Source organism: Corvus cornix, chromosome 3, assembly GCF_000738735.6.
Source record: "Corvus cornix cornix isolate S_Up_H32 chromosome 3, ASM73873v5, whole genome shotgun sequence".
Taxonomy (NCBI): Eukaryota; Metazoa; Chordata; class Aves; order Passeriformes; family Corvidae; genus Corvus; species Corvus cornix.
In genome coordinates, this window is record NC_047056.1 from 23,182,533 (window position 1) to 23,200,056 (window position 17,524).

The 17,524-nt window shown below is 36.1% G+C and overlaps 1 protein-coding gene across 6 annotated transcripts in view; it reads right to left on the reverse strand.

Annotated features, from left to right (window-relative positions):
- SYT14 (synaptotagmin 14) overlaps positions 1 to 17,524 on the reverse strand; it is an 88,984-nt gene that overhangs the window by 53,734 nt on the left and 17,726 nt on the right. For 2 of the 6 annotated variants that reach the window (XM_010393639.4, XM_010393638.4), the window contains exons 1-3: positions 8,193 to 8,269; positions 6,045 to 7,323; positions 1,561 to 1,779 (exon numbers count right to left, since the gene is read on the reverse strand). In XM_010393639.4, coding sequence (XP_010391941.3) covers positions 1,561 to 1,779; positions 6,045 to 6,987 — 1,162 coding nt within the window. In that variant the 5' untranslated portion in view covers positions 6,988 to 7,323; positions 8,193 to 8,269. Of the gene's footprint in view, positions 1 to 1,560; positions 1,780 to 6,044; positions 7,324 to 8,192; positions 8,358 to 17,524 lie in introns of those variants that run through there. The other 4 variants (XM_039568776.1, XM_039568775.1, XM_019282391.3 and 1 more) reach the window with 3 other exon arrangements.

Consider the following 17,524-nt stretch of genomic DNA (forward strand, 5'->3'; position numbering starts at 1 on the left):
CAGATGAACTCAGGACTTTTCACTGAGAAGATGAATTCGATTGGATTAAAAATTCTGAACAATTACAAAATATAAAGAGGAATGTCACATGACTATGGCTATTTCAACAACTAGCCTCAGTAGTCTGAAGAGAGAGAAATACATTATTCTAGATACCTAAAAGGAATCTTCCTGTATAGTTCTTGTGTAATTTATATCTGGTATTATTTCCTAATAATTTTTCCATCTCCTGTTAATATACATCATCATTCTTTCCCAACAGTAACACAAGCCATAAAAAACCCTGAGTATCTTATCTTTCATATTCCCCCCACCAATTCTGTTGAGAGATCTTAGTAGATATTAAAACCAAACATACTTTTACTATTCCTATTCCTTCTCCATCACAGTGTTCAAAGATCTGTTCTTACCACCTGACCTCACCTCTGCACCTCCTTCACTATTTGCTGGAACTCAGACTCCCTGCCTCCCTACAGTTTAACAGCAAAGGAAATGAATTTTCTGATCATCAAAAAAGAATCCTTTTACTCTGCAACTTACTTTAACTGTGGCTTTCATGTCCTTCAAGTCTTAGCCTGGAATCAAGAGTGACCATGTACTAATTTCAAATTTCAACAGCAGACAGACTTTTATATCATTTAATTATATCGAATTGTAGAAAATGTAAATTTTTACAAGCCTGTCTGGACTGCATAGAACACTTAAGGTGAAGCATTTTTAAATTACATGTATCCACTTTTTATTAGAAAACATCAAACATTAAAAATCTTTTGCGTTTTAACATACTAAAGGAGACCAAAAATACCTTACTATAACACAGCACCTGTATCAAAATCTGACTTTTACCTAACTTCCACAGAAGCTCACTTTTCATGCTTGAACGTGGCTATAGACACAGCTATTTTCAAATACAAAAAGCATATTGACAAAATATTGACGGCAGAATTCTCAGCCTCTACATCAAGCTGTCACCCCAACTTAAAATCAAGAAATATATAGCATGTAAGAAAACATCCATTGTTTAAATTCAACTTTTAGCACCATGGAAAAACACATTAATCTAACCTTTGTAATAAGTTCTTTCTGTCATTTCATGAGAAGAAAAGATACAGAACATTCCAGCAATGCACACTGCAATGACCATATGCACTGTAGCCAATAACCCACTCCATTTACTTTGCTGTTAGAATAGCTTATCAATAAAGGAATAACATGGCTTCTTTTTATTTATAATACCACAAATTCAACAAGAGCTGCCATGTCTCCTTCCTAAATCAAAACAGTTTAAATTGCCCCAAAAATGAAATGAATAATGGTAAAATTAAATTAAACTTAATATAACAAGATATTGTATCATTTGTAGTATTTCTGGAAGACTGTATACAATTGTGTGGGTTTTGTTTTGTTTTGTTTTTGAGCATGCACTAATATAAGAGGTGTCTGGATATTTCTTGCAGACATTGACTATTTGCTAGTCAAGCTGCTCTTGTCTAGGACTTACTTATCCAGAACACAATTCTGAAATTTGGAATAAAAGGAAGGCTTTTAAATCACTCTTACCTTCATCTATTGAGGCTTCACTACTGTATCCATCATATTCTGCAGACAGGGGACTATATTTTTGTCTGGTTTCCCATATATAGTTTTTTTGCTGTCTGCCATCCACCACTGGCAGCCTGGAACTCTGGGTTCTAGACAAGGCCTCATGATATTTACCCAGTGCTTCATCTTCACTCTCAGATGATGAACCATGCTGGTCTTTACTCATATAAGAATTGTCTGTTTGAATAAAATAAAGCAAATCGACTACAGCTCAAAATAGAATACAAGAAAATAACCATAAGAGGTTATCATTGAAGATATTTAAGCCATTTCAATTAAAATTTCTGTAATATTTTTAAAATATCTTGTTGTAATTACAAGCATTATGATTTTGTAATTGCTGAGAGCTGTTTTCATTTTCTGGAAGACCTGAAAGATCATTAAGCCCCAAAAAACCATTCTTACACTTTTCAACAGAAAACAGATCAACACGTAAGGTGGCACATAGACATTCTTGAAACCCCTCATTAAGTAGGAAAATGCTTAAAATAATTTATGTAAAGTAAATCCAACACTGCTGCAATACTACATTTGGATGCCTAACATATCAAGCAAGCAGCTCCTGATCCTACATTCCCAGCTGATTTTTGCTGTGAGCATGTAGCATAGCACAGAAATGAAACTGATTTACAAAAAGAAGCCTACAACAAAATCATCTTTAGGATATTTATGCCAGTAGTGCTTAAACTCACAATAACAAATGAGAAAATGCTAGTGAAAGATGTTTGCATGCACAATTTTATTTAACTTACAATAAACAGCTCCTTGTTCAATAACTGAAATTAATGCAGATTTTTACTGCAGACATCTGGCAACAGCAAAAATTACACAGGAAAAAAAATCTACCTAGTTAATTCTTTTGCAGCAGTTCTGTAGTGCCCACTCCCGTGGCCAACATTTTCTAACTACATCTCAAGCATGACTTCCTCCCACAAATCAAAGACTAGCTGCATTATTATTTCTGTAAAGGGAAAATTTCCTCCTCCCTTTTTCCAAAGTTCAAATGGATTCTGCCCAAATTTACCATGCCTTGCAGAGGTTCTGTAGATCTCAGACTTCAATAGGCATTAAGAGTTCATGGAAACTCAAAAGAAGTCAGCATTACCTCTACTGTAAGAGCAAGCCTACGGTGTATGATTTGCCACTTGATTTCCATTACCAGCAGAGCTCTGAGATGCCCATAATGCTGTTTTTCAGCTCCTGAATCTGAGGGAATGTTGTCTAACACACTATCCAGCCACGCTCAACTGCTTCTCCCCTACCTGCTTTTATGCCCTCAGCTCTAGGTCTGCATTTCCACTCCCATTAGTGTCTGCCTTCATGCCGAGTCAGTCTCACTCCTCTGGCTGGGTATTCCTGCTAGAGGACAGATTCAGCTTACCCAAAATTCAGCCAGTTAAAATTAAATTAACTCAATGTATGCCAGCCATCTAGGCTATTTTACAGTCAAGTGTTTGCCTCTTAGTACTACAGAGGTCCAGCCTTCCTACTTTTAGGAACTGCTCCCCATAGAGGTCTTTTTCTCCCTGGTACTCATACAGAAAAACCTCTGCTGCAAGTTTAGGTAAGAAATCTTTTGGAAAGTTACATTTATACAAGTAGAATCCCATCCCAAGTTCCTGCCTCCCAGCCCCATATTCCAAGTTCTTGCTCCAAGCACCCAATTTTGGTCTCTTATGATGATTTCCTCTATTCTCTTTCTCTACCCCAAATTCTCTTTACTTGCACTTAACCAACTACTCATGTAACCTTGGTCTTTGACCCTTAGTCTCTCCGCCTTCACATGAGGTTATCAGTTCTCTCCACAGCTGTTACCCATCCTAATTTAAATCCCAATCCACCATGTGCATCATGTCCTATTTGCTCAGGAAATTTCTGCTGTCACATAGAATATGTTTATTCTGAATTCTTCTCTTCAAACTCCCAGTGTCCTTCAGTAACCATAAGTATCAAAGGCAGGGTAGGAAGTCCTGCTCTGTTCTTCAATCCCTACAATGAAGCATATGAGTGCAAATGGGATGGTCAGTGAATTTAACAAGCAAAGTATAAGAAGTGTTTACCATGTCTTTTCAAAAAGCAAACTTTCCAGAAATTTCCAACTTTGTCAAACTTAGGTGTTTTTTCATAGAAGAACATGGGCATCTCTGATATGGGAGAAGTGCTCTCCCACATTTTGAGCACATATTTCAATACACAAAGGTGCCACAGCATCTTTGTAAAGCTGATGTGAAATCTACTTAATTTTTTTGCACAAATAGCCAGCATGCTTTTCCCATAATCTATTTTTGGAAACAGATAAAGATTTTAAACTATAACTTAGGGGAAAAAAATCAAACAATAGGATTTCAGACAGAAAGTATGCCTCATTTCCTCACAATTCTTTCAAATTTGGCACACAATTTAGGAAACTCATAATAAGGTCTTGAAATGGAAAATGTCAGAAAACCTTACCTGGATGTGGGGCTACCAGCTCTACACACAATGTGTACATCAACTTAATTTACTATTTATAGGTTAAATGGTGCCTTAAAAGACTGCTAAGGAGCAACTAGATCTTTCAACTCTAGGCTATTAATTCAAGTCTAGCAGATATGGTTCTTCCCATTTATGGATGGCTATAAAGCAAGTTCAATTTCATTGATCACTTATTGAAAATATCACACCAACTAGGATATATTCTGGCCAACACATTCACTGCAAGAGGCTGCCCAGAAAAAGGAGTCTCCTTTGCTGGAACACAGAGTAAAATTCTGTATCTCATATGGCCCTCCAGAGGTTGAAACCTGCCACATAGGAAACTTCTACAGATTTCCACAGCTGTAATTAAAGCAGAGCGTACCAGGCCTAAAATACAGTGCCAGACATCAGTATTAGGTGCACCCTTTAACATTACAAGAAATGTATTCACAAATATGAAATCAGGTTCATTAATCAGCCTGCATAAAGAATGGAATAGTATAAAACATGTAGCAACATGTTTGAAAGAAGAGTTGAAAGTTATGTCTCTAATAATACACTGACTTTTGTAAGCACTCAAAAGTTCTCAGTGATAGCAGTTTTTATTTTTTTTCCAGTTCCCATCATAAAAGAAAGAGAATGTATACCATTACACATTATTATAAGTCATGAAGCAAGACCTCTTCAGAGGACTTAAAAACCTCCTTGAAGTTAAAACGTAAGCTATCCATGCAAATATTTTTTTTTAATTACAATGCTTGGTTTCAGCTTCTTGGGAAAAAATAGCTTCCTGTACATTAGGGAAAAAAAAAAATCTCAGGGTTTTATGCCTTTTGCTTGCTACTTCTCATTTGAATTTTGTACCTTATTTGGAAACTTGCCAAAGAGAATTTATGTTCTTAGTAAAACCTTTCCTTTATTTGGCTGACATGGGTCATGAGCAATTATTAACCTATTGAAAGCTATTAATTTGCTTATTATGGGACCTAAATGCCATTTTTGAGAGAATATACCTTACAAATACAGTATTATGGAAAGAAATAGATGAGATCATAGTTTATCATACAAACATGGAAAACACTCCTAATTCCAATTAAAAAAAAACAACCAAACAAAACCAAACCAAAACTCAACAAAGCAGATAACTGAAATTTTCAGATAAGGAAAACACACACAACTGAAGAAAAAAATGTGTTTCTATTAGGAAATCATTCATTTCTTTACAGAATCAGCACCTCTGGAAAAGCACGTGTTGCTTTTTAAAAGTTTACTATGCAGCCTGCAAAAGTATGTAAAATTGCAGGGTTTTACTTCTTACTCACAAACTGTTATTGCAATTCCCTTATCACACTAAGATTAGATGTCGAAGACGGCACACAAAGTATCCATAACAACAACACACAGGTTTTCTTTTAAGACTACAACTTTAAGATAAGCCTCCTTCACTTCTTTCTATACTTAAAATCGCTTAATTGCCATTTCTCCTTGAGTGTCTCATTTCTCATTGTGTGTTGAAATCATTATCTTACATATCCCAGAAATATTCTGAAGATCTACTGTAATGTAAATGCAAAAGAAGTTATTTCTTTTATCATCATAGTACATCTTATGCAATGCTTTTAAAAGAAACAAAAATCACTTTCACAGAACAAGTATTAATTTCCAGAATTAATTAATTCATAGTTTTCAGCAGAAACTGAAAGGCAAAAAAACACCACAAAGCAGAGAAGGCAAGAAAAACCGTATAGAGAAAGAGTAAACTTAGAAAAGGCATTTATTAATCAGTTCCTTTACGTAATATTTTGGCAAGTAACTAACTTCCAAGAAATATCAACATAATTAGAAAATGAAGCACTGAAACAAACAAGCCTACTTTCACTCACAGGAAACGCTGTTACTAAATGTGCGAATTAGGTGAAAAAAGTAGGAAATATCATAAGTTTCAGGAAAGGCTGAAGAATGCAGTTTGCTGACAGACTCCTCACCTTTTCCTGCTGTCTTCTTACTATATAGCTCTCTTTCTAATTTCTTTGAGCTTTCCCTTTTACCCTTATTCGCAATTGTAGTTGACACATTGCCTTCATCCTTCGAGGTGGGTTTTCCTTTTCTGTCAAAGAAGGCTTCAGATTTCTTTTCTTTGATTTCATTAAGGCAATTAAGACGGTCATTGTGCATCTTCTTCAAGCTGGAGCCTGATAATTTCTCCTTCTGTACTTCAACAAGTTTTGTTTCTAAATCTTGGGGAACATTCATACTGTGCACTTTACCAGAATCTTTAAAATCAACTCCAGGTGACTGTGGTTTGATTTTTTTATGCACATGATTCTCAGAATTATCTGATACTGCATATAGACAATTCTCTTGCTCCTCAACAGATTGCTCCACAGTAAATTTGTTACTTTTCAGGTTACTATCCTTACCATTTATAAAACACTCATTTCCCCCTACTGCTTCCCTTTTAAAAGGTCCTCCTACAGTCTTCAAATCCTGAGGTACTTCTGTATCACTGACAGGATTATTATTATCTGTGCCTCTTAACTGGCACTGGTTTTTGTTTGAGACATGGTCAGATAGTCCAACTTGACTTGTACCTTTTCTTACAAAATCTAACAAATCAGAATTATGAGTCTCTTTGTGTTCTGCAGCACTTCCCTTTGTTTTCATATTACTTTCCTGAGAATGATTTAATGACGGTGTGTGTTCCTCTCTGCCTTCTACAGGTTTATCACTCTGTGTTTTGGAGCTCTCATCTTCTGCCCGCAGGCCACTGATCATGCTTGTTACTTGCTCTGTCACTGAGTCAGCTACAGAGTAGCCGACCTCGCCAACAACACTGGCCAGGTCATCCACAGCACTGCTGAGTGTGTCCACCAGGGAAGACACAGAGGGAAGGTTCAGATTTTGGTGAAGGTTTCTAAAAAATGCCATTTGTCCAGCCTATTCAGCAACAGCTTTTAATAGTGAGTGGTCCTCTGTTTCACAAACTGATCATCTCTGATTCTCCAGCTTCAATTTCAGAGCTATTTGCCTTTGCTATCTCAAAAATCAATACATTTACGAGGGGCAGTTGCAGCTTTCATCTTTTCATTCAATATGCATTGAAAATAATAAAAAAACAGCTAAATAAATATCTTGAAGTGAAGCCACAATCAACCAGCAAAATCATAGTCTTTCATCAAATGCAGCATCAACTAGCCATAATAAAATTCATTATTTTCAAAAACAAGACAACTGTGTGAGGTGGAATTTTTTTTTTATTCTAACCTGCAAAGAAGAAGTTGTGAGACATTTAAATTATATCCTTTCATCCATGTCACGCGAAAACAAGCTTTTAACGTAACACAACACACATAATGGAGACTTCTTCACCCCAAAATATTTGTTGTCTTTTACATGAAGACATTTTAGAACATCAAGACTTGCTTTGTAGCAAAAAAAGAAAGCTAAGAACAGACAATTTTTGGGGGGAAAAAGTTTTTTTTCTTCCTAGAAAATTGAAAATAAAAATTTAGCTACATCTTTTAAAGAGGTAGAGGGGAAGAAGGACTCTTCAATTTCACATTCTGTTCTCTGGTGCCTGTCTCTTTCTCTCAAGTCAGATAACAAAGCCTGTTTAATTTTCACAGCACAAAAGTAGGAAGAGGTTGCTTTACCAACCCTCAATATCTTTTTCAAGGTCTAAGTTCTTTCATTACATATGATCCTTAAAGACCTCGTTGTATTAAAAAATATTCAATAATGTGTTAGTCAGATACAAGATGCCACTAAAATTACTCTTTAAAATTATTTTCCAGGTGAATAAAAGCAAGACCTTCTCCAAAAGTATGGTGAAGGATTTTAACAGGCTGAGTAACAATCCCATCCACAAATTTACTCGAAAAAATTTAATTATACAAAATTATGGAATGTTTAAAATAAGGTCAAGAGTATTCTCAGAGGGCAAGAGAAGTATCTCCCCATGCAAACTCTTTGGTTATATAGCTGTTGAATTTCTGTGGCTTGTGGATACAAACATTTGCTCCTTTCTGAGTACTGCAGTCACAGGAAAACCCAACGTTTGATGTGTTGCTACATCCTTGTAAAAATGTGCATTCTTATAATCAAGTTTAGTGCACTGTATGTCAGATACTTACAAAGTTTATCTTGTGAATTCTTTCTTGTAGTATATCCTGAATCGAGATCTGGGAAACCACTAACATTTTCAAAACACATCTTCTTATTAATATATAGGAAAAGTAGTAACATGAGAATAATGAACACCCCGACCGCAGACAGGAATCCAATTGCTTCAGGAGATACTAAAAGAAACAGAAAGAAACACATTTTTAAGAACCTTGTAAAAGTTTGGAAAGTCGTAATATTATCAGAATTGATCATTAATAAATACCTCAAAAGATGCAAATACATGTGCAAAATATAATGAAAACCCCACCATTTAAATAACTAAAACCCCACCATTTAAATCTGAGTTAACACTTAATCATCTTTTCAAAGAACAGAAAAGCATCTGGTCCTAATCTGAGAGGGACTGACACTGCGAGCAAGAGGCTCTGACGGAGGACTGGACAGTCTGTGCAGAAAAATGAGGAAATTATCAGAAGCTGCCAAGACCAATGATTTCAGATGGAACACCTGAAAGACAGAGCACTGGAAAGGAGCTAAGAGCACCCCATCTTCTGGAGGTTTGGCTAATTGTGCTCAGGGCCAGCTCTGAGACAATGCTGCCGAGGAGGAACGGAGCCCTTGTCCTGTCCACCTTGTTATGTTCAGCACCTGGCTCCTCTTCTCTCAGGGACCAGCTGGCCCATGCTGCTCCCTGACAAGAGGATACTTAAAGAGCAAAAAAGAGAGTGAGAAACAGCATGTAAGTTCACCTGCATATGAACCAAGAAAGAGGTAAGTGGAATAAAGCACACTTAAAAACAGGTAGAGGGGAAAAAAGGCCAAAGTAGACTGATATGTCTTAGAGAGTATGTAAAATAAAAAATATGTAATTGCTATTAAGCAGATAACTGAAAGGCAGTGTTGGGGATCTTTGGCAGGTGTAGAATCTTTGAAGTGCTTCAGTACCTAATATCAATTGTACCATTTACGACCAAGATTATGAAGGAGCAGGTTTTAGAAATATATGAAATCTGCAAATGGATGTAGCAAATTGAAGCAATGAGGAAAGAGTATTTAAAGGGTTTATTTGTTTATTTGAAAGGAGACTGGGTAGAGAAAGGGATATAGAAGAGCAGCAAAAACAACAGTCGAGAAATGTGAGAAATAAGTAACAACTTACAAAGGCAGTTAAAGACCAAGAGAGGGCAGATTTTTTGAAAGGAGTGGAGACGACCACAAACCATAATGAAGCTGAACTGCTTCATTAATAAAGGCTGCCAGGATGTCAGAGAGAAGCCCCTTAAGAAACCCAGGGGACTCTCCACGCGGTTTACATCCAAAAAACTTGAAGTGAGAAGTTAAAGTTGCAACCGAATTGCAAATTTGTTGTGAAGTAGGGTGGGAGGTTAAAGTGAAGGGTTACAAAACTGCAATTCAATAATATTTAGGTGCAATTTATAGGCAAAAATGTGACAGAATTCATAACTACATGCAATTAACAACCATGTAAAGCATTACAGAACTGTAAGTGATCCCTAGTGATATGTAACAGATTAATCTGTTAACCAGTTTATTACTAGTGTACTGATAATTAAGAAACATTATAGGTTCAGTTATGTCTCAAACCTGCATTCTAAACAGGCAGAGTAGCACCTAAGAGCAGATTTTGTGGCCACAGCACACAGACAACACATCTTTCCAAGCTGAACATGACTGCATTCATCTGGATGAAAGCTGGGATTTCACATATCCCTTTCTTCCTGCTGACTTTGCAAGACTCTATACACAACACCATAAATCCCATTTTTGGGGGTTGATTTTTTTTCTATTTAATAAAGATTTATGAAGTTTTATCAGATTTACAAATTCTGATTGCCATGATCTTGGCACTTCCCTTTAGGACTATAATGCTGCATGGTAACATCTTTAACTATGTAAAAAGGAATGGGATTAAAGAAAAGTTGGCAACAGACTCTGCATTCTCAGAGATGCAATACAAAAGGACAAGATGCACGAGTCCGAAATAACTACAAGAAAATGTAGAGATGAGGCGGGAAAAATCCAGAATGAGAGGAGTTTATCACTGGAACAGATTGCCTAGATCAGTTATAGAATCCAACTTCAATGTTATCCCTGCTTTGAGCAAGGGACTGAACTGCAAATTACTTTCCCAGGAGCCTTCCAAATGATATCATTCTCTTATTCGACATATGCCCTTTGTAAATCTGGGCACATACATCTATGTAGAAGTACTGACTGAGAAACACATGTAGTTCCACAACCTCCTCAGTTCGTTTTGCAGGATGGCAGGGAACATTTGTGTCTGTGGTGCTGTTCTTAAATTATTACACAGGTGTCTTTTAAATCTGACAAAGAAAGAAAGATCCAAAGAAACATGCCTTCCACCATGAAAAACAAATTGGACAGATTTGCACTTCTGTTTTGAGCTGGACATCCAGACCTATCTAAAACTGACAATTATTTTTGCTTCCCTTCTTACCTCTGAGCAGAAGAGATCATGTAACATTTTGCCTATACCACCCCTGAAAATTTTCCCATGAAAAGGAACTTGCCAACAACTTCAACTTGCCAACAACTTCAAATGAGACATCCTGCTACATCAAGAGGGGTAACAAGGTGAGAAAAGTGGATTTCTATTCTGGAACAGAGAGGAAAAGCAGCTAAATTTTTTTTAATTAGTATTTTAATTATCATGAGCTTCAGCATGTGTCAGGCGTTCATTTATTGTTTGCCAGGTGTCTATTTACCATTTTCATGGAATCTTCCCACACACAGGAATACTCTGAGATTTGACAAAAGCCTCAGTTCATATATATTAATTTTTGACCTCAAAGCTTAACAGATGAAATCTCCCAAAGTTCTGCTGGCAGGAGTCATGCTCCCACCCCTTCCAACACTGCATATGGATAACTGAGAATGTCTGGGGCTATTGGAACAACACCAAATTTTCTCTGAATTATTTATCCTGACCCAAATGAGACTAGAGACTGGGCCCAGAGCAGAAAATCTTCATTCTTCAATAACTTCCAGCAGTAACACCTATCAAACACAGAGGCAGTGGCAGAAAAGGCAGCAAGAGGGAACTGTGATTCACCAGAACACAGGGACCAGCAGAAGTGAGAGTGCCATAGAAGGTGGCACAGGTTAATGATGATCAGGGAGGAAACCAGTGTGAAATATGAAGAAGGTGTGACACCAATATGGGGTCCACAGAACAAGTCAGAAAGTGATGAGAAGGCAAAAAAGAAGACAGATCAGAAGGCAGATAAATGCTCATGGGACCATCGAATGAACTATGAGAATGATTGCTTTATTATTGGAGCAGGCTGTCCTAAGCAACTTTGCCTGAATTCAGTGTCCAGACTGCTTTAAGCAGGAGATTTAACTGAATTCCAGTCATGGAATGATCTCAATAAAGGGCAGTAACAGTCTCCTTTTAACAGGATAGATTAATTGTACAACATCTTCAGGGAAAAACACTTTCCCATATGTCACATTTGATGTAGGTTTAAACTGCAACTCTTAAGTTTTTATTTATGCTTATATTGTTCACCAAACTGCTTTGATCTGTCAAAATATGCGCTTAAGGAAGTTAACCACAACCTAAAAGGAACTTGAAAACAATACTTTGGGGTTTTTTTCTCCACTACTTCCCGGATACTAAGTAGTTAAAAAAGGCACTGTCTGAAAGCCTTATAGTTCTCTATGGAAACACAGTATCTGATGACATTTTTCTGGAGTGAAAAAAGAAACATTGGCTGATACCTTACAAAAAGAATGAAACTTTAGCTGCAGCAGGACTAATTAATTATTTATGTAATTCAGTGTGAACACAGGACTTGAAAATTATATTTCTGTATCAATTTGCACTCATGTAAAGAGTCTTGGAATACTTGTTCACAGATTAGGTAAATTATCGAGCTGAAATCCTGTAATGTATTACCATTATAAAGCCAGGGAAAAAAAATGCACTTCAATTTTCCACATGAAATGTGTACAGATTCCCATCCATGAATACAGGTTTTATACATCACATTAATCCTTCAGTTAGTTTCTCACAGCTGAAGTGTCAAGCAGGTATACTTCACAGACAGAAAAAAAAAAAAAAGTTCTTTTTTTGCATAAAAAATGCATCTATGCCACCTTCACCACCAAAATTATTTTGATTCAAAGCATACTGTCAAATTCTGATTTGTCTGGGCATTAACTGTACCATGGAAAGCATTTTAAAAACTCCCAGAGGTTCTCAGTGGTTTCTTCTACTATCGGAAACCAGAAAAAAAGCAGTATTTTCTCAAAGTCATACTTTAGGTTCAAATGTCCTACTTGTATAAGCTTCATAATTACTCTTGGTTCTTAAGAAAAACAACAATAAAATTTTGAATTTATGTTTGAAATTCATTATAATATAAGGCAGGTTTAGAAATACTAAAAAACCAAATGTCTTTCTACAAAGTTTCCAAGACTAATTGAATTGCTGGCTATGGAAGTGGCATAGAAAGTCAAAGTCATTACAGAAGTATTACATTAACATCACTTCAATTCCATTTTGTTGTTATCAACACTAGAATCAAAAGTATTAGAACACAAAAACTTACCATCTCTTCATCTTAAATATCAAATTAGCACCTCTTTCTCAAATAATAACTTCGCTGTTATGAAATAATTTTTTATTTCCAAAAAATGTTTCAAACTCTCCAAAACATAATGGCTTCTTCAAATAAATATCACCAAAACAAAGAAAATCCTCAGAACTTTTAAAAATAGGAAACATTTTTTACTTTCAATTGAAAGGCATTTAATATCTTAGTATATATCTAGCCCCAACTGTATTTAATACCCAGTCGATTATTTTTTGAGTTTTCACACTCTACATCATACTACTCACTTAGCTAGCAATGTACAAAGCCACACTGTTATCTTAGTGATGTTTCAATTATTCATTTACAAATGCAATACTAGCTCTCTGTACACAAATTAAATAACTAGGGGGCATGATCCGAAAAATGCCAATTATTTTTAGGATCCTAGCACAAAAAACATTTGAAATTAAATATGTAAGCTTATTTTTATTTATAACTTGGGGTTTTGGGTTTTTTTACAACTTGATCTAAGATATTTTAGCCCTTTAAATTCTTTTAAATATACAGGACTGTTGGTTTGTATTTAGTCCTGAAGAAGAATGATTTACTGCTATTCATTTTTTACACCAGTACATCTTGACATTCCATGGAAATAATCTGAGCTGTCCAGCTCAAAGCATTTTCATCTGAGTGCCAAATGCTGCCTGTCACTTCTTTCCAACTTTGCCATTTGCACAAGAAATTAGCATATTTTTAGAAAGCTGAGCAGGTTACTGAACGAAACAACAAGATTTGTGCCTTGACTGCCTTTTTCCATGCTTGAATTATTTCTCTCCAAACAGGATGTATTTATTTCTCACAGATAACTCATGTCATAACAGAAAAAACCAAATGAATCCCTCCACACCTCCGTCTGCTCACAAGTGAATACTTTGGTCTGACTGATTACTCAACAGGAGTAGGGACTGTACTTTCATATGCGTCAAATTACATGTAATTTTTTTTTACTAATTACATAGGATTGTCTCTTCTCCAGAAGTGAGTAACTGAACTTGAAGGCTACCTAAGATTTTGTGCTCTTTCTAAAAAGCTTTTCTTTGACAATGGAAACTCAGTACACAACATTTCACAGCAATTTGTGAATTTGTACATAATTAGTATCTTTCTATTTGCTGGAGTAGTTGAAGCAGCAACAAGTGAATGCAACTGTTTTTACCTAAACAAAATGCTACACCTACAGGGCATAATAGTTAATCCACTGGTGCCTTAGAAGACTTAAAACATTAAGTTGTTGATTACCTGCACTGCTTCCCAAAACACTATATATGGCAGCATCACTATTAGAATGCTTTCCCATATAAAAAACAGAAGCAACTGTACCACAAAAATTGACTAGCTGATGCTGCTGCTAAAAATCAGAGACAATCAACCCTAAACATTTTATTGAACGCGTCAAAAGACAAAATTCCAAATATCTATCCTATGATTCCTGTTTTATTCTTTCTTCTATCTGCCATATAAAACACTGGAACTACGTAATTCCCTTCTACAAATTTACCTATTTTTCCATGTTTTGCCAAAACAGACATCAGGAAGTCTTTCAGCTCAACTTAAAACATACAATTACATCTCATGTATCAATGGTTTTAATTTTTTAGTTACATTTATGTTACATTAAAACTGAAACTTTTCTGTACAAAGATGCTGCCCCCTCCAATTCAAACTTGCATTTTGCCTTTCCTTATGCAGCACAGACTTCTTCCCTTGGCCCACTACTCATGGCTACATCTGGCAGCATACTATGCTAAATACATTTTATTCTGCCAGCTTTATGATGTTCCTTCCTCTGGATTTGTTGCTCCTGCATTGTGGGAAACAGAAAAACAGAAACTTCCACAGGCATTAATGAGTTTAATTTACAGCCCTGGAAAGAACTTGGATTAATGTAATGACAAAGCTATACATACTTTAAGCAGAAGAATTATAAACCTAGGTTTCTATAGTTGTAAGTAAGAAAATGTATTAGGTGATATGGTGAAGGGTTTTAAGTATAGTAATGTGATTTTATAGTTTAAGTTAAGAATTTAGATGTTCTCATAGAAGTGTATGTGTGTACGTGAGCTAGAAAGCCATTGGTTGTGAAACAGACACAATGCAGTAACAAGGATCAAAGGTGATAGGTTACAGAGTCAAAACAAAATTTCATGTTAATTGCTTATGGGACCAGAAAGATTTAAATGAGGATGTAACTCTGAAACTCGTGACTTTCTCCATTATGGTGACTTGTTACTAACTCACGGCCTTTGAGATTGATGCCTTGTTGATTTTCAAGTCATAAATCGTGATAATCATGACCATCCCATCTCTTGGCTAGTAAGGCACCAACAAAATAACAGTAACGACACTGCATCTTGCACTTTGTTGTACAGCAAGTTTACACAATCTCCAGTACAAATTACAAGCCCCTGCAACATGAGCTACCTGTACTTCAACATTTTAAGTATTCACATCCAGGATATAACCCTGAGTGACACAATTTCAAATGAGCGTGAACTTGAAATGACGACTCAATTCAATTTCAATGCAAAACTGAAAAGAGCATCACATTTCCTAAATAAGAAAATTATTAACAATTTCAGCAACATGCACCTCTCAGAAATTTTTTAAGACTGATAGAATGAAACAAGGATGAAAGTACTTATTTAACTTTCTATTTGGAATAACAATGCCCTTTAAATAGACCTTTCAAAGAAATACTGAGGAAAACACAAAACTTAAATTACCCGAAGTGATACATGATGCCACTTCTGGATTAATTTCTAAAAAGTGTCATCTTAGGCAAAAAATAAATGTGTTTGTTTACATGAAAAGTCTACTGGAACTAGTGTATCATGAAAGCTACACTGGTCTAACTCAATTGTCACTCCCATTCCAGTGGAAATTTATCAGAAATAATAGCAATTTCTTTTAACATTCAGTTTATGTCACTTCCCCCTGGCTGAGGGATAATATGCCCTGCTACAGAGACAAAGCAGGACTTCTTTTTCCCTTTGTTTTCTTAATATCTAATTACAAGGGCTAATAAGAACAATACATTTTAACATCTAGATCCCAGGAATCCTTACACACAGGAAGATATTCTAGAATGTGTTTTGATCTAAAAATTCAGTTTATTTTATTACGATCAATTAAATTACTTGACTAAATATTTACATCAAATAAGAGTTCATTTACTTCATAAAATGAATTCTAGAACCATAGAATATCCTGAGTTGGAAGGGACCCAAAAGGAACAAAGTTCAGTTCTTAGCCCCACATAGCGCCATCCCAAAGAAGTGCAAATGCTCCTTGAGCTCTGCCAGGCTTCGTGCTGTGACCACTGCCCTGGGGAACCCGTGCCAGTGCCCAACCAGCCTCTGGGTGAAGAACCTTTTCCTGATATCCAACCTAAACCTCCCCTGACACAACTTCAGGCCATTCCCTCGAGTCCTGTCACTGGGCACCACAGAGAAGAGATCAGTTCCTGCCCCTCCTCTTCCCCTCACAAGGAAGTTGCAGACTGCAGTGAGGTCTTCCCTCAGTCTCCTCTTCTCCAGGCTGGACAGACCAAGTGACCTCAGCCACTTCAAACTCACAATTTATGATAAAACCAGCTTGGTTCATTAAGTGAACTAACCACACACATAACTGAAGAAAAATACTTGTGGCAGCTCTCGTACTGCCTCTACAGATTGTCTTTTCCAGGATTCTCTTCCCTTTCTTTTAAAATACCATGCTGAAACTGTCTTTCGGTGATAAATTTAATTACAGAAAAAGGAGGACCCTTCGTTCCAAAAAATCACTGATCTAAGAAAGAATTTAGGAATAACTGAAGCCATAGTCTGAGATGGAGATTTAAACTTTTGACAGAAATCTTTTAATTCCTAAATCCTTATGTGCTGAAAAAGTTGTCAGCCTGCCATCCCTGCTGATTTACCAGTCCCTCAATGCCTTTTCTCTCTTACACAGAATTCATCTCTGATTAAGTAGTATCTCACAACAGAAATCTCTGAAAAGAAACAGCGAAGGAAGCATCACATTTGCCACTTGGAATAGACACTGATCATGGAATCATCTTGATTACCTCCAAATCCCAATAATCTGTTGCAATTACATAGCATATTACATGACTATTATCCACACAGTGGGTAAGAGAACAGCAGTGATTATAATTTTTTTAATGGTATTCTCAAATAATCCTCCCAAAGCAAAGGTATTAAAGACCCACAGGGGTCTAGAGGCTTGCGGTTTAAAAGTTCATACCCATTACAAAGTACCTCTCCACTACAGAGAAAGAAAAATAATCTATGTTAAAAAAAATACTTTAAAACCTCGTTTTTCCCTATCAGACACTACAATTAACAACAAAGCATGAGACAATCCATGTAATCCAACAGCAATTAACCAGGATATACAGCAAAGTACTGCGTGGTAAAAATGATTAAATGAACATGAGAACTTGAGCGAAGGCCAGGGTTTGGATATAGCAAAGTTCTTACACAAAACTTGCCACAAAAGAAAAGATACTGCCATAGTTGGAATTAAGTGCTGCTTTCCAGAAGAGCACTTTCCCCAGTAGCTGCTGCTTTCCAGAAGACTCCAAGGAGAACACACAAAAATAATATTCTGTTTTCTGTATGGGCATCAGTAAGCTTTGTATTTATACTTTTAATACTTTGTATTAAATTTTCTCTAATCCAAAATGTGTACATACAGAT